The 18,818-nt window shown below is 35.9% G+C and overlaps 1 protein-coding gene across 1 annotated transcript in view; it reads left to right on the top strand.

Annotated features, from left to right (window-relative positions):
• LOC129261529 (zinc finger protein 704-like) overlaps window positions 1-17,355 on the top strand; it is a 34,335-nt gene extending 16,980 nt beyond the window's left edge. The window contains exons 5-8 of the mRNA XM_064101109.1: window positions 6,886-6,986; window positions 12,788-13,145; window positions 14,631-14,744; window positions 15,528-17,355. Coding sequence (XP_063957179.1) covers window positions 6,886-6,986; window positions 12,788-13,145; window positions 14,631-14,744; window positions 15,528-15,695 — 741 coding nt within the window. The 3' untranslated portion in view covers window positions 15,696-17,355. The remainder of the gene's footprint in view (window positions 1-6,885; window positions 6,987-12,787; window positions 13,146-14,630; window positions 14,745-15,527) is intronic.
• The last annotated feature ends 1,463 nt before the right edge of the window (window positions 17,356-18,818 follow it).

The raw sequence follows: 18,818 nt of genomic DNA, 5'->3' as shown, positions 1-18,818 counted from the left end.
AAGTTTACTTTTCTCATAAAATTATTATCTGAATTTTCCCAGATTTATCATATGCATGTTTGCATCAATTTCTTGATTCCCTGTAAAGTATTTTATCTCAATGACACCCCAGGATAATCATTGCACCTCGTCATAAATTTTCCAGAACTTGTCCCATTCACTCAGTATGGGAACATTAAAAAAAATGGAATGCTCCATTTTTCATCTTTAGGGGTGCCAGGTTTTATTCTTCACAGGTTCAACAAACTTTGCATCCATGCTTTCAGCCAAAGAACCGGTTTTAAAGTTGGCTGCAATGTACCCGTTTGCCCTTGCCCTTCTCAAGTTTGTAAAATCCCAGTTGATTAGGAGACTATATTTCACGTAATCCCATATTACTGGTGACTGGTTCGAAATTTTATTTTGCTTTCAGCAAATATTAGTTCCGAAATGTAAGCAGGGAGTTGGGATTTAAAGCAGGAATGGGGGAGACATGCATGTAACTATGAAATTGAATAAGTTCTAGTGCATTACTGGACTGGTATGGCTGTTAAGATTTTTACTATTTTAGAGCAAAAAACTACCATTCTGGTTTATATGACACCTAGATAGATCCTTGGCATTTGATTAGTTGTTTGATATCGATCATTCAGACCATTTTACAATGACGTCATCGTCCGTGCAATTTAGGATCCATTCATCGTGCAATTTTTTATCCTTACAAATTTGTCCATTGCACGCGCGCATTGTACGAGACAATCAACAGACTGAGCTTGCACTGCATGATCATACATTGCATCAAAATTGATAAATTTCCTATGAAAAATAATCTAGTTTTAAGTGTCATATAAACCAAATAATGAACGTTCCTTCATTCGTGCAATGGACAGAATACTTCATTCGATGAAAGATGAAATGAATGATCCATTCAACTCGGCTATGCCTCGTTGAATGGATCTTTTCATCTTTCACCTCCTGAAGTATTTTGTCCATTGCACTCATAAACATTCATTATTTGTATATTATTGGCCTTGTCAAAAGTTTGTTTACATTGTATGTCCCCCCCCCCCTCCTAAACTGATGAATTTCAAGCCTTCCCCCCATCTAACAGTATAAGGCTGCGTTTATGCGACCTCAATCCAGAATCATGATTCAAAACACAAACATGAATCACGATATCACAGAATCAGCGTTTAGACGACCTTCATTCCAATGCTGTTTCTCCTCAGATTCGGGCCAATCCAGTGCGCATCACTAGTGCGCAGTTTGACAGAGGAAGTTTTTCGCACGTGTTTCGGCTCTCGAAAAATCTTTTGCTTCCAGAATTCAGTCTATACCTAATTTTGTTTAATTCTATCATATAGGGTCCATATGCTTCTATTCATCTTGTTAGTTTATCCAAAATAGTGTTCGGAAGTGAATTTCAGCGTAGATCCAATTCAATATTGACACTCTATACTCAACAACAACTGAGATCATTGTCTGTCCAGTTAATTCATTTACTAGAACTTGAAGTTGAAGACATGACCAAAAAATGAAAAGTAGTGGACGATGCGATGACCAACACAGAACTTGAACATGACAAGAAATGCATGCAGAGTAATCATGTATATACAATGAGCATATAGAGAGCCTTGAGCTTGGCAAGAGTCAAACCGAAAGTAGCCCGACACAGTGAGGTCATATAATCATGATTCAAATCACGATATCGTTTATTCGAACATTTTCGTACGTGATTCTACAGAAACGTCTTTCCAAACGCCCCTTTTTTCGTGTTTCATGTTTGTGATTCTAATCATGATTATATTCAATTTCGACTAAACGCAATCGTGATTCTGCAGAATCATGATTCAGATCATGATTCTAGGGTGAAAAAGTGGCGGATAAACGCACCCTAACAGGCCTACATGTTTAGATGAAATTCCAGGGGACGAAAAATTAATCATGGGTTTATGAAAATTTGATTTTGAAACAGAATGTGCATTTTTAAATAGAAAAGCAGTCGAAGCATGCTCCCACAAATTTGGTGTCTTTTTTTTTCAAAATTTAATTTCTGATTCGATTATGAGAGAGTACTATAGCTTCAATGGTTACTGAAGAAGAGATATAACCCAGAAAGGCAGATACCAGGGTTTTTAGCAAGGGGGGGATGGCACAACATTTACACCACTGTAGTCTGAAATAGTAGACTATGATTGATTACACTGACCCAATAGAATGACCTTTAAACAGCACAGCCAATCAACATTCAGGAAACATAGGTTTAGCTGCCACACCCCTGCATTGCCCACAAGAGGCAGGTGTATTAGTCTATTTCATCAGACGCATATAGATCAACAAATTGAATAGCGTTGTATCTCCAATTTGACTTTTTTTTTCAAAAATGAAAATAAAGTGTTCAAGAAAATGAAGGAAAACCTTTATTATCCTTATCAAATACATCTTGATAAGTCTGTTGATTTAGTATTTCTGTCAAGAGCGGAATATACGTATGTCTGATATCTGCAACTACTACTTCCCAGGCACTTGTTCAGTTGATCTTCTCCCTCTATTGAGTGTGTGTTGGTTGTGTGTGTGTTACTGTGTACACTACCAGTCTAAAAGAACAGTCCTGTATGAATTCCCTGCCTACATTTATGGTATTAGGACCATCTGGGCTTTGTCATATTTGAGAGGAGATCAAAGAAAGAGATTGGAAAAACAGATCCAGGTTTTCATTCTTCTTGAATTTGATGAGCCCAAATATAGACTTTTTTTCTTTTCTTTTCTTCTTGGGACAATGAAGAAGTGATGATGGCCTGGGTCATTATGTTTTGATTGTTGAGATGATAGAGGTGACAATGATGGGGGGGAGGGGGCATTACTCTCTATCTTATACTACATATATATCATTTTTGCGAGTCTCTCCCATTAACTGATATAGCCAAAATAGTCCCTTAATGCACATTGAATTGCATTTATATCATACAGAAATTGAAATTACATGATTCTGTGGTTTTAGATTTAATTTAAACTGTTTTTTTTACAGAGTGGTAGACTAACAAGGTGTTTATTTCGTTTCAGGGGAGGGGTACAAAAGCTATAATGGGGAAGGGTACTTGGAATCACCAATTTGGTCATGTCTGTGGTCTGATATCCTAAACTGTCACACAATTATGAGACAAGTATTTTGTTAAACCTATTTCTAATATGCAATTAACCATGTGAGATTTCAACACTATGCCCATGAGTACTAACTAATGAATTTTTACTGATCCAAATATGTAATAGAGAAGAAGGCATCATTAAAGTACATAAATGTATTGTGATCAATGAAATTGAGTAGTTTCCTTTGAATCAAATGTAAGGGGTTGCTTTGTGTACTTGAGAAAAAAATAAACACTTTTCATTTTGAGCTTAATCCATATCACGATCAGTGAAATTATATTGGACAGAATATAAATATATCTACTAAAACTCTCGAAACCAAAATTTGTACAGGATGCCGAATTCACAAACCAGTAGGCCCTACTACATGTAGTTAATTTATTATGTGAAATAATGAAAACCTGAAGTTTATAAGGATCAGAGAAAATGAGAAGAGAAGAATGACGATAAATTGATCACAATGATTTAAGCTCATAACTCCAGGTGCGTTCTGGTCTGCTGATGGAGCGAATTAAAATGCATAGAGAAGAGTTTAGCGACTGATAAAACCAGGGTGCGATTATTTTCAAACATGGCGCTGAATATAAACAGACTTCCACATCATAATTAGGTCCCCCTCTATTGCGTATCCAGGGTCTGATTTTCATTCGACAAAAATCTTCAGCATATAAAGCTTAATTTCTTTGGCAACATCAACTAAGCAGCCAGTCAAATGCAGAGATATCTCTGTATTTCAAGTTTCATTTTTCATTCATATGTATTTCTTTATCACAATGGATCATGGTATCTGCTATGTGATAGGGTAATAATATTTTCACTTCCCTAAATGCTTGATTCAAAGTCAATGAAATATGAAGATGACTTAGAATAATGACTGTTATAATATTCTAATATCACATATGGAAATATAAATGTGTCATTTTCCATTCTTCACAGTCAAAATGCTTGATTACATACCTGCAGATTGAGCTGTTTTCTTCAATGTAAATTTAAGCAGATTGATTTTCTCTTTTCATTCCATTTACTTTATTTTTTAATCAAATATCCTTAAACAGTGTTGAGAGAGGTTGTAACTTGTAAAATCTAACAATACAGTTTTTTGGTTATTTTACCTGCACTTTTGTAAAATCCATATGGTGTAATGTTCCTCATTTTGTCTGCTTTTATTACAACTGATATAATGTCAGGAACTCGGGATGGACTTCATTTTTTATTCAAACAACTGCATATTTTTTCACCTTCGATTTGAATAACTGTTTATTTCCTCCCATATTTCTCTCGCTCTCATCCTCTTGCACTCTTTCGATCCATGTCCTATTGGCGATCGAAAGTTCAGCAGACCGACCTACTTCTCTCTGAAACAATGTACTGTGCTTGGTAGCTTGGTAATCATGTATTAGTGCTCAGCATGTCGCAGTTGTGTAGAAATCAATCACTATGTTTTGTTTAAACAGATGGTGTGTAAAATTGTGTCATTAGAAAAGAAATGTTTCACCTTCACTTTCAATTCGAAAAAACAGTATTCTTCCCTCGTTATTTATCTCTCTCTCTCTCTTTCTCTTTATTGATCTATGTTCTATTATTAAATAAGAGTTCATCAACTGACCTTCTTTCCTATGAAACAATTATTGTTCTCTGAATAACGAATTAGTAGGGCTCTGTGTATCACAGTCAAGTGTAATTTGATCTCTAATTCTTTATGTCTCTGTTTATTTGTACAGATGTGTTTTTTTAATTGTCAATATAAAAGATCTCATACGTTGTATAGTATTCATAGTTGAAGTATGCAATTCAGTGCAGTATGTTAGGTAGGCCTATCATCAGGGCCCCGTCTTAAAGAGTTACGATTGATCCGATCAATCGCAATTCTATGGAAATCCAGTATTGTCATAATATTTTCTACAAGAAATTTTAAAAATGCCCTTTGTAAACAAAAAGAAGCACACTGAATTTTCAAGAAAACCATGGATTTATGAATACATCATAGTTAGAAAATATTTTTGAACAAACATGCATTTCAGATGTTGACATTCCTGGCTTTCCATAGTTGTGATTAATTGGATCAATCGCAACTATTTGTGCTTTAGTAACCCAATTTTGAAAAGTCAAATGATGCACAAGATCAATAAAGTAATACTTTCATGGTGAGATAAGTAAATGCTTGGTTGAAGTAAAAAAAAAAATAATAATCCTTGGATGGATTTTTGTTTCCTTTTGTACAGACAGATCTGTATCAAAGGCCTGTTAAAGAAAGGGTTGAGTTTTAAAAACAAACCTTTGAAAAATCAAGTGCAAATCCCGAATGCAGGCTTTTGATTGGTTGAAAATGCAGTTGCAATTGATTCTTAGAGGTGCATTTAATTGCACCTCTTTATGTGACAAATCCTTATTGCTCTGATTACAAACAAAGTGATAAAATCTATAATTAGATGTTTTTTGGAAATTGTTGGTTTTTCTGGCAGGCTTGGTGATAAAATTGTATGGATACCAGCAAATGATTACCAGTCTTTTTTTAGTTAGCAATGCTAATTCATTACAGTCATGTTCTGGGGCCTGTTTCTTGGAGAATTACAACTATTTAAACTCTGTGCCATTATGCCAACTTCCATGGAAATTTGGCTCAGCAGCCAATCACAATCAAGGTTTTCGTTAGATTTTTACAGAATGGCGAGGTTACAATAATTGTAAGTCTTTGTGAAACAGGCTCCAGTTCCTGAGCTGTGCAGAACACCAAAATTGTGTTTCCAAAAGGGGTGAGAAGGATCGTTGGAATAGCCCGGTAAGGAGATACATTAAGGCACGCAGTGGGATGACATGGGGGTCTTGACACATAAGTAGAACGTGGTTGCCAAAAATAGGAAGAAAACCTCAGCAAGTGGGGAAAATGGAAAGATGATCTCTCTCCCCAAGAACTATGTTGTTTTTATGAGAAGATGTGGCAAATTGCTTGTCCATATTTGGGTGATGATAGGGGAAATTTGATAGAATCCAGAAAGCGAAGGGGTATGTTAGGAAGAAGAGAAAATGGGAGGAGGAGGGGTTCTTTTTTTTCACATAGTGAATACTGAAAAATAATCTTTATATTTTTTCCCTTCAAACTTTGAACCAGCACTTGACACCATCGAAACATAAAAAACATATTGAATTGAGAATGTTTATTAGCTCCAAATTTGACTTTATTTCTTCATGAAAAAGGGGACTTGTAGCCAATATTTTCAAAGCTGGACTTCATTCAGTCTTGGTTTCCAATACAAATTGATTGTTTTTCGATCACAATGATAGATTTGTTATGAAACTGTTTTTGCGAGACTAGAGACCTATAGATCACATGAATTAAAGCAATATTTCTTGAGTGGAATGTGAAAAAGACTGGTACCCAAACGTTATTGGCAAGTGGCCAGTGCATGTATGGTGTATTAATTACAAGATCTTATACCACTCTCTCACATACCTGTCCCGTTTCATATAATATATAATAGATATGAGATAAGTAGAAATGTTGTCATGGGATGAATGTTTATGTGATTGGCATGATGCCATTGAAGCGCATGCATTTTTGAGTTAGACACAGAAAGAGATATTTGTTGTAGATTCTGTTTTGTTTGAAAAAATTAAGAAGGTTTTAAGATGATACCTGGATCATTGGCATAATGCATATGATATTGATTTGTTATTTTTTTAAGTAGCAGTCCTATACATTTCTGCAATGAAATAGTGAACAATAATTTTATGTAACATTAATTTTTTTTTTTTCTGCAGCCATCTGTGAAGACGTCCTACAAATGTACCTGGCAGGGATGCGGAAAAACACTCTCTACTGTCCAAGGCATTGAGAGACACATCAGGACTATTCACCTCAGGTAATGACCTTTGACCTCGGAGATGGTAATATGTGCACCATCTCCATCTCTGTGCATCTCGGTTCTTTTTACACTGCTATCCTCATTCTACTGTCGTTCCTAGGTAGCATGAGGAATCAGATTCATGGTGTTAAGGATTGTCACCAAGGAACACTAAAAAAAAAAAACACTTTAACCCCCCCCCCCCCCCATTACATTTTGTATGCCAGATAAATAAGACATGAATAGAATTTAGAAATATGATCCAAAAGACCTTTAGAAATGGTATGAAAAGATATCTATTTTTGTCAGCCTTTCAATTTTATGATATGCATGTTGATGTTTTGGAGGATATACACGACCATGCCAACTGCATATCAGAAAGCTATTCTTAGACTGACTTCTATTATTGCTCACTCTATTTTTACGCCAGATGAACATGGCATGAAAAGAAAATATTATACAAAAGAATTAGGATAAAGAGAAGGAATGGTTTCTTTTTATTGGAATTATAAAAGGACTCCAAATGTAAACACCGTGTCATGCTCCTGGAAAGAGCAGCGCTCTGAATCAGTGCCAAGGAAAGCCGGTTGCCGGTGATTCAATTATCCCTCGGCCGCAAACTTTTTCTCCACATGTGATTTAATTTGGAGTAGTCATAGCAATGATTTACATCATAACATCTCTTATACAGAAACATCTTACTAATTGCTGGTTGAGCGCTTAGGGCAATGATACTCTCGTCATTTTATGGGAGTTCCTGTGTGTGGCTGTTAGCATTGTGTGCAAATTAAGAGGGAATTATGTTTGCCGAGTTCGCAATACTTTTCATGCGTAGTTGCATTGTGCCCGTGATCAAGGAAATTGCTTTGCCCAACATACCCACTCTTTGTTGTGGCCTCTGGTTTTAGATGAGGGCTTATCAGCCTAATTACTTATGAATGCAGATATTTCATGCACGTACAAGATCACTAGGTGGTTTCAGACCGCCTCGAAGTTCGCCAGTTCCAGGTATTCTCTGATCGGGAAATTTACCCCGATCAGAAAATACCAGGTATTTTGGCGGTCTGAAAGCAAACTACGCGTAATATCCCCGAAAGAAAATACCCGATAAATAGTAGGTACTTGGCGAAATTACGAGAACTTTCGCGGGGATTTTTCCAAGGTCGTGGGTATTTTGGCGGTCTGAAAGCAAGTTACGGGAACTTTTAGCCCAGCGTGTCGTTGGGTGCGGCGCCGTGGGTGGCTGCTGGGCTAGTGATTTTGAATCTCGCGCCTTGCTTGCTTATCAGACCATACTGCGCATGCTCGTAACTTCAGGAACTACTTCAGGAACTTATCCCGAAGGGTATGTTTCAGGGCGGTGTGAATGCAGGAATAATTAATGGGTATTTTTCAGCCTAAAAAAGTTCTCGTAATTTAACGGGGATTCTTGTGATCGAGGCGGTTTGAAACCACCTACTGTGCACTTGCTAGAGGTATTAGATTAATTTATGGAAATGGGTGGTTGTGGCATACTGATTTTCCGGGGATCGGGAGAGTATTAGCTCATCTTTCTTTGTTTTCTCCTTTTTTGCTTTGTCCTTGGCCTTAATATTGTCAAAGCTTTTTCCTCTTCATCTCAATGTCTCTATTTATTTAGCCCTCTTGATTCTTTCTCTGTTACCCCATTATATTTTCTCTCTTCCCTTCTCTACAGAATTTCTTACTTTTTTTGTCTCTCTTTTCTCTTACTTTATATTAGACCCTTTGTTGACGTAAAAATGCATTTCTTTTTTTTTTCCAACAATTTCTTTAATTTGCCCTTCCCTTTCATCTTAGATATTGGGGGGGGGGGGTAACGAAGCTGTTGTTTGCTTCTAAATCCCTCATTCTCCATTATATGTTTATCTTTATTTAATTTTTTTTTTTTTTTTCCTTTTGATTTTGTGTATCTTTCTCCCTCCCCACCCCTCTCTCTTTTTCTCTCTCTTAGCTTCATTTCTCTCTCTTTATGTCATTTTTCATTGCCCATTCCATTCCCCTTTTCTCTCAATTATGCCCACTTTCTATTTTCCTTTTTAAAGCCTGTCCATTCCCGCCGTTCTTTCCTCATCTTTGCATCATCATCCAATAATGTCATTGAACTTCTCTCTAGTCTGTAATATCAGACCCTTGAAACTCCTGTGAAAAAAATAGTAATGATGAAGCTCCCAACCAAATCAATTCACTTTTGGTACATTATTTACCTAAAATACTTGTCATCTTATTTGAAAAGGTAGTCCTATTTATTTTTTTGAAAGCCCCTAATGGAAACAAAAATTGAAACGCATGAACAGTAACAACGAAAAAGGTTGGTTAAATCAAACTAGGTATCATGGTATTGAATCAATTTTCCCAGGGTCCTTGCTGCACATACAAGCACACACACATGGTATAGGTTTCGGAAGAAAAATGCTGATCAGTTTAGACTTTACCACAATGAATCAAGATGGGGGAATTCTTCAATATCATACTTGACCAAAAGCCTGACTATATACATATTTGTCTTCTTCCCTTCATTTTGATTTATATAGACAAACATGCCCAGCAATATGACTTCCGGCGCTCTGTGTATAAATATCTTTTGTTGAGGTTTTGTAACTCAAACAAAACTGATTGGGTAATTGACCAATGCAGGTCTAGGTGATTAGACTAAATTCAAAATGATGATGTCCATCGAGCATCAGGGTTTCTATCTATCACGTCGGACAGTGAACCTGTGCTAGCGCTTCCAAATCCAGCAATCGGTTTCGTTTGCAGCACCTGGGAGTACGTCAGGAAACCTACCATATGGTATGGTTTTATACCTCTACCTCAATACGTTCCATTCTTCTGATCAGGCAATTTGGATATGATTTTGTGTCACAGTTAATCATGTGCAGTTTGGTTCCCTCATGAAATCTGGAAAATATACTTACCGGTATCCCCCGCCCCTCCGGCAGAAAAAAATTATGTGAAAATTTTGCAGCCTCTCCATCTTATATTGTAACCACCATGATCTATCTTGCTCTCTCCTTTTCTTTTTGGTCTCTTATCTCTTTCTCTTTATTTATCACTCGTTACTTTTCTCTCTCTCTCTCTTCCTTTGGTTTATCATAAGTTTGCATCAACTTTTTTTTTCATGCCTTCATTGTATTCTTATTCTCTCTATCACCCATTCTAAGTTCTACCCTCACCCCTTCTTTCTCTCTCTCTCTGTTCTTTATTTCAAGGATTGCCCCAATAGATATTCAGTCAATATTTTTTTCTTCCAATTATCAAACCTCTCAAAGAGCATGCACCCTTTGTTACCCAACCTTGCCTATCCAAATTGACTATCCACATTGAAAAATCTTGATCAATAGTTCATCAGTAAAAGCTGACAGAGATTCAAATCAGTTGTTTATCCTTGGCCGTGTATGAATAATTTATCGGTCTATTTTCTGCTTCTTGGTTTATATTTTGCGCAGTGTATGGTATCTTCCCCCGTTCGATACGGCAAGGAGTTGGTTAGCAAGGAGAGATGTTTCATATAGATAAGGGGGAGGTGAAATTTTTTGCTCACTTGCCTAGCTTTCTTGCAGCTTTTTAGAAAATTTGCCCAGTACACCATGTCTGTCCCCCTTAATTTTTTTAACGCATTATGCCACTGTTCCAAATGTTCTTTTTTCTGTAGTATATCTATCTTATTTGTCAGATTTGCATACATATTGCATTGTATATACATCTGTCCCTGTATCGTTTACTACACCATTGGAAAAGGGTGAAAATGCGGTTATCACAGCATAAATACAGTTTTCAGCCCTTTATGCTGTTAAAATGTTTGTATTGCCACAGGATGAGAATGAGATATATACCACTATATGGTTACAACAATGAACATGGTTGCTATGAAAGCAGATAAATGTTAGCATACATACTCCATCAAGGGGCCTTGGAAGGGATGAAGGGGTAGTTCACATTGTTATTGATTTTTAATGATATATATATTGGCCTAATGCAAGCAGAGCGGTATGCATAAAATGCTCTCTGCACCCGAGTCCCCACGTTGAGCTATCATGCAAGTCAGAGAAATTATTCTAAAATATATAGTATTAAAGAAATGCAAGCAATGATAGGTGAAACTGTTTTTTTTTCATTCATATATGGTGTAAATCTGTATTCAGAGTAGTACCACAGAATCATTTTTTTTAATGAATTTGTTGTATTAAATTGGCCTAGTTGCATATTTTAATTTTGCCATCTTGATGGGTGTACTGTAGATGGTAAGGCACCCAGCTGTTTCCATAAATTATGCCTTTGCATTTCTACCTGAAATGTGATGGTACTGTTATAATGATTTATTTGGATATCTTCCAAATGAATAAAACCTGTCTTTTTCTTATGTGTCTCTGATCTTCTCTGTTTTTTTTTTTTTTTATCTCTTCATATGTATTAATGTAATTATTACTATCATTGCATTTACTGCAAAAAAAAATAGTGCAAATCTTTTTTTCAAAATATCTTCGCAGTTAGAGCATGGCCTTTTATTATTTCATATATTCTCTCCTTCGTGTTATCATCACTGTTTGGGCCATTCCATTAAATAATAAACATTGTTTACCCCCCACTACTCATATTTTTATATTCTCACTTCACTTCATAAAATCAAGGAGCTTCAGCTCCTTGATAAAATTCTCAAGCCATAATAATTTGAGATTACACCTTTTCATGTCAACTAGCAAGTAGAGACATATAATTTCAGGATTGCCCCATATTTTTTTTTTGCAGGGGGAGGGGGTGTCTGACATAATTACATGAAATTGTAACAGGTATTTATCTTGTTTATGATTCTGAAAAATTCAGAAAGATTTGTGTCCTTATCTTTTTTATAGCGCAATTTTTAAGATTCTCAATTATTTCATCAAGCCATTTCCCACGATATTTTGCTGAATTCCTTCCATCTGGCTGTTATAGTGAAAATAACTTCCAAGATGGCTCATCAAACTCTCCCCAAAAACTTGGATTTGAAGATATATTTTTAGTTTAATGTCATACCATAATAATTGATAGTTCTATCCCCTTAAGCTCTGGCAAATAATTTTGAAAACGTTATGATATCTCACTTAATGCCCACCTTGTTACGTAATCCTTACATAATCAAATTGCTCTTGTGCACTTAGATTGAGAATCTAATGTCCTTGGAAGATGGATTGAGGAGAAGCAATTATCATCCCTGTTTTTTGCAGGTTTCTTTCTGGAAAATGTACCTCCAGTGGCAGTTCCAGGATTTTGCAATGAGAGGGGATGTTAATGACAACTTTCCTAGATTTAGCTCGATAAATGTCCATGTCCAATATGGGAATTTTCTCAACATAGAGGGGGCATGCGCACCTTGTGCCCCCGCTTGGATCTGCCACTGACTGGTATCTTGTTACATTGATTTGTGTGATATCATTTTAGTGGCTGCATCCCTTGATATACGTTTATTCCATTAATACAAAAGAGAAGAAGGGAATCATGAAAAGATAAGATCATATTATCTCAGTGCTTTCGCATAACAATCTGAAATTTGATCAAAATGTTATAATGTTATGAATGATAATGTTTGTAACTTGATATCTGCTGAAATCTGAGTAGATGACAGTTGATTTTCTTTTCCTTCCTTTGTTTCTTTCATTGTCTTCTGAAGTTATATGAAGCAAATTCAAGTGGACACGGTGCTTTGACTCCAATCTTTTTGTGTCTTTTCAGTTCTAGTACACACTGCTAAACAAAATTAAAGGCAACTTAGGTAATAGATATCTTAATCTTATTTCTTTTTCTTTTTTATTTCTTTGCAGGAAAAAGGAAGGGGAGGAATACAGTGATCATGAAGAGGAATTTTACTACACCGAGATCGATACTACAGTTGAATCTGTTTCCGATACCCTTGCTAACATGTTCACGTCATCACCACCTCCATCCGCCGGCTTCATCCTTGATCAGAGCCGCCTACCACACCCTCATTCTCAGAACGCCCACCCAAGCATCCCTCAAGACATCACACCAAAACCAATGGAGGTTTCCTCTCCCTCACCTATCCTCTCCAAGAGAGGGCGACATCTCTCAACGTCCAGTGACATTGTTTCTTCAAGCGTCATCTGTGACTCGACTAACCCACCTCTGGTTGGCTCGCTGCCCAACCAAGCAATCGCCATGGTAACTATGTTTTTGTCATCTCGATATCTTATAGCTCCCATCCTTAAGCCTATTGGCTAATCGCCTCATCGGCCTTGAATTCACAACATTGGAAACTTATCTCGATTTGAATCTCGATAAACCTTTTTGTTTTCAGTTTCAATTGAATCGAATTGATTCTTTGCATTGCCTGAGCTAAACAGATTGATTGATAAAATATTTGGTTTGTAAACACGTCCTCTCACGCCCCTGTATACACCCACACATTTTCATCTGTATATTAAGCCGGTCACTGTTGACCTAGATATTGGAACCACTCTTCCAAAAGATTATTCTTTCTTTCTTAAAGAATGATTAAAAGAGGATTGTCAAACAGTTCAGGTTACAAGTGAATCTTTAATTCTTTAAATGAAAATATTGTGTATTTTTAGTAAAGTTTGACGAAATGAGCATGCCACTTTCAAAGCTAACTGAAAAATAAGGATAGGAGATGAGGGAAAAGTTTTGCAGAGATTTCTGCTTTAATAGGATCTAGGGGAATCAATGTAAAGGGTACCCTGGAAGCGACGTAGGAAGTTAGGTAGAGTTTGCCAAGCAGATTTCATCGTGTTTCCTGTTTCAAATGTCGTTCAGGAAGGAGAGGAAAACCCGCCTGTTCTTTTTAACCTTTGGGTCTGTTTTGGTTTAGAAAGCAGCTTGGCACTCGAAACCTCTACATCTGTACAGTCTTTCATGTTGCTGCATCTTTGAGTTTTAAAACTGAACTGTGAATAGGCATGCAGTCTGTCAATAAAGACCCCAATATTGTTTTGGATGATTAAAGTCTGGACGTGGGCTGTACCTACTCACTTGAAAGTTGTTGATGATGTAATAGAAAAGAAAGTTCTGCAGTTTAAAGTTGTGTATTTCTAAAATAATCATTGTTGATGAAATGGAATCACAGGTTTTCAAACTTTCTCTGTAATGAGCAGGTCTTATGATAAAAAACTGGAACATGTTTTCTTTTCTTTCTCTGCAACTCAAATTTGGTTTGTATTATCTATTGCATTGGGCTAAAGTTTACATTTGATGTTGTTTTGTCTGTCTCGTGGACTTTTAACAGACATTACATCAATATTTATCTTCTCATGATAATAGTAATTGTTTAAAGGTGTTATTTGTTCAATGTTGCTTTTATAAGCAGTCATGAAACCATAAACCTTGAGATTGCCTTACACTGCGTGATGTTCTATGATTCTCTCTCTCTGATTTGATTTGGTTAGATTCAAATTTTGTAACTTAATTAAAGAGATAAGGTAACAAAATACACAGTATTTATCTTCTTTTTCCTTATTCTTTATTTTTGTATTTTGTTTCTATTTTTACCATTCTTTTCTTCTATCATCCAACCATCTATTTCTCTTTCTTTCCCTTTCTTCTTTTGTCTCTCTTTCCCTTTCTCTCTCTCCATCTTTCTCTATGACTCGACTCTTTCCCTCTCTGTCTTTCTCCCTCTCTGTCTTCCAGATTGCGTCTCCAGTGAGTATTCCCAGCACCCAAGCTCCTTCGTTCTCTTGGTGCCCAGTCACGTCGTCTCCGACATCATTTAGCTTTCCCTCCTCATGCTCCCCGCCCTCCCAGGTAAGTCATCTATAATGTATGATCGGGGGAGGTTAAGGGGGATAGTTTGCCCCCCCCCCCCGAAGAAATATTTAGATAAATTAAGTAGATGAATAAAATAAACGGATAGATGGATCATGGACCTACTAGTAGGTCCATGGATGGATAGATAAAAATGAAATAAGTAGTAAATTAAAAATAAGTATTAAAAATAATAAAAAGAAGAATTAAAAAAATTAAAATGAGTGAAAGCATGAATAAATGAAAATTTACATTATAATAATGAATTGAAGCAAATGAATAGAAATAGAATGATGATTGAATGTAAAGTGAAATATGAATAGAATAAATGTAATTAGGGTAAATAAATTTGATCAATCATTGTCTTGTATTTTTAACATGATTTTCATCAAGTTTCCTTCACCAAATGAACTCTCCCTCTCTTTACATTCAAATTGTGTGACGGAATTTATAAGTTAATCAAATATCCTAGGTTTTTTTTTTGGGGGGGAGGGGGTTGTTGATGGATTTGTTCAAAGTCTACATTGGTAAAGAAAATCATATTTTGTATTTCAGAAGATTAAACTGATTTTCAACTCCCAGTTTTTTATATAGATTTGTTTCATTTACTCGACTAGACTGAAGTGCAGCATAAAATTGTGTGCTCTTTTTCTGTCTCTCCATTCAATCTTGGATGTTTTTAGAAATGGTAATTCCATAGACTGCACTAGCAAACTTTCACGCCACACTTGTTAAACCAATAGGCCAACTTAACCCCCCCTTTTTTTTCCCCTTCACAAACAGCCATCCACGGGGAACAGAGTCCGCCACAAGTCGGCCCCTCACAGCTCAGCAGGACAACCCAAGATCAGATCGGAGGGGAAGAAATGCCGCAAGGTTTACGGTATGGAGAACCGAGACATGTGGTGCACCCAGTGCAGGTGGAAGAAAGCGTGCGTCAGGTTCACCTAGATACAGTGTCCTCAAGACCCTTTCGAGTTCAAGTAGATACCATGTAATGGGTTGTCCGGTTTGCCCAAGTAACGTATCCCCATGATGTTGTAGGGTTCACATGGTGTGTTGTCTGGTTGACAGTACAGTATCCCCTTGGCCCTGTGGGGTTCATGTAGATACCTCATCAGCATGGGTTTATAAGGTTTACCTTCTGGAAACAGTTGTCCAGTTCACCGAAGAACAGTGTCAACGTGGACTTGTGGGGTTCACTGAGATACTGCCTCATCAGAGGTCTGTTGGGTTCACCTAAATACAGTATCCAGAGACCCCGCAGAACTCACTCAGAAACTACATAGTGCATTGTTTGGTTTTCCTTGATAAGGTGACACCATGAACCTGTTGGAGGGTTCACCTATATGCTGCATTGGCATGTCATCTTCAGTCACACACATACTGCTTCCTTGTCAGAATGGAGGGCTACGGCAATGTGGGTGTGCACAGTTGATTAAGATGTGACGTTGATAAAGATGACCTGGATACCACATTGTTGTGGATGTTTCTGGTCCAGCTTGATCCCGCCTATCCAGGGGTGTGCCAATTTTGCCTCGATACCACATAGTCATCTACGTGCCAGGTTCATCAAGGTTCGTCATACCCACCCTCACGATTGACCAATACCCACCTACACCAGTGCTTATCAATTACCATGATTCTATACATAAATAAATCTGCTTACAAACAAAACTAAACACTTTCATATTTAAGGGATTTGATATTGTTGGTCAATGTCTATTGAAATGACTTCGGTGAATTGGTTTCGAATTTGTATGACCCGTTTTAATCATATCAAATCATGTCACATTTAAGTAGAAATACAAATTTGAAAATGTAATTATTCATGTGATATGCTGCAATGCCTCTAACTGAAATTCTTTTTTGGATCCTATTGTGCAGCTTGGAAGAATGGCATGTAGTTCTCTTTGAGAAACGGGTTGATTTTAATTTTTCAGCACTGCATGCAAGATTTCTTTTTTGCCAACAAAATTATAATTGCTTTATTTGATATTTGTTGATCAAGAGATATTATTACACCTAATAAAAGTGATCAAATATTAGAACAATCGTAATTTTAGTTTACTTACTGGCTAGGAGAGGGAAGTAACTGCTGGCTAAAATCATTTAGAGAAATGGAATCAATTTCATAAAATTTTTTAAGTCCATGGATTCTTATATCCATTCTAGCTGTTTGTGCTGTCAATAAGGATAAAACTGAATATAAATAAACTTAACTTTCTCACATTTTCGACCATATGTATTCATGGGTTTTACAAAACAATGATTCACAAAACCTTCATTGCTGGGCTGGTTCATTGCATACATACCCCCCCCCTCCCCTCAAAAGAGAATAAATAAAGAAATGGAAAAAATAACAAAGAAACAAACAAAAAACGGCTGGGCTAGTACTTTCGCTCATTTTTGGCGTAATGTAAATATATATTCTTGAAATGATCTGTTACATGTATGTGCAGAAAAACCTTGGCATTTTTCTTTTCTTTTCTTTATAAGTTATTTTTTTATATGAATTATTTCTTTACATCAAGTCACTTTAGCATGTATGTTAGTTTCATTCAGTGTTATTGTCCAGGTCAAACTTACAAATTCATATTGAATGTTATGATGATGACAAAAAATACACCTTAACAAGTGCATTTAAATAGAATGTATATTTCAAAATAAAATCCATTCATATTTTGTCAAATAAGATTAGTAGTTAAAATTCCTTTCACATTTCTTGTATGATTATGTTGGTAATTTTTTAGACCTATTAAAGCAAATAATATAGGAGAAAAATGGTATAATAGTTAAGGATAAGTAAAATGTACTTAAAAGCAACAAATAGGTACAATAATCAAAAAGCATTTCATGTATTGCTTTATCAGATATTTGCTCTATTGTCTGTGCTGATATTATTATTCTTGCTTTCATCATTTAATTTTCTCACAAATTGAAACAAAAAGTTCAATCCATATTCTTAGTGTGAATTCCTTGTTCAATGCACTTTACCTGTTGAAATGCAATCATTGTTTGCTATAAAATGAGTGAATACTTGCAGTAAAAAAATTGATAGAAACATCAGAATTTTCCATTATCAAAATAAGAGACTGAACTTTTATAAGTCTGTTATATTTCTTCAAATGAACTGGAAGATTTTTTTTCATGAGCAGTGTATGGATTGATTGATTAATGTATTACTGTTCAAATTGTGTTTTCAGGTTCTTTTTATTCACACATGGACTTTCAAATTGTTTTCTATCGAGCTCATTTATTTACGTTTTTTTCTTACTCGATGCATGCCTCAGAATCCTATTATTACTATCATCCTACTAGCTAGTGCCTTACTTAGCCATATTGTGATGAATTGTCTTTTATGGCAGGAAATTTGAAAAGAAAAAAAAATAAAGATAGAAAAAAATAGAAAAGAAATTGAAGAAAATTTAATGGAGATGAGACATTGTGTGAAGTTTCTCAGGGGACTATATCAGTTTGGATCAAAATTAAAAGAACATATTTTCTATCTGCAGAACTTTTTAAATTCAAAACTGTCTCAGGACTATAAAAAGAAAATTATTTTTTATGAATGGAGTTGGAGATCACGTGAAATTTTGAGATGTCAAGATATTTGGTTAGTTTGAAAGAAAAGAAAATAGATGTGGTTGAGTTTATGGGTGAAGTCTGGTTGAAATGTGGTTTCAATACTACTGGGAACTTATTTTGTTGAACAAAGACTGTTGAAGCAGGGATTGATTACTGCAAATTTTTTGTGTCGTCAGTGCAAAAATGTGGATTATTTGTTCAAGTTTCTAGAAGTAATCATATTTTAGAGTACCACAGTGTTTCAAAACTCAGAGGGAAAAGGTTTAAAGTGGTCTGTTGCTATGTCAGTCGTGTAAAAATTTGGAGATACTGGAACTTGCTTTGAAATGTATTATACAGGTTGCTTTCATTTGTAGGCGCTAGTGGTCTGATATATATATTATATATCTCATGTATTTACCCCCTCCTTTCTTTCTCCCCCTTCTCTCTCTCTTTCTCACTCACTGCTTTCATATTTTCTCTTGCTATATGTGTACTACATGATAC

The sequence above is a fragment of the Lytechinus pictus genome, chromosome 1 (genome assembly GCF_037042905.1).
Source record: "Lytechinus pictus isolate F3 Inbred chromosome 1, Lp3.0, whole genome shotgun sequence".
Lineage (NCBI taxonomy): Eukaryota > Metazoa > Echinodermata > Echinoidea > Temnopleuroida > Toxopneustidae > Lytechinus > Lytechinus pictus.
The sequence above is the reverse complement of the archived record's forward strand: the minus strand, read 5'-3'. Positions and strand labels throughout refer to the sequence as shown.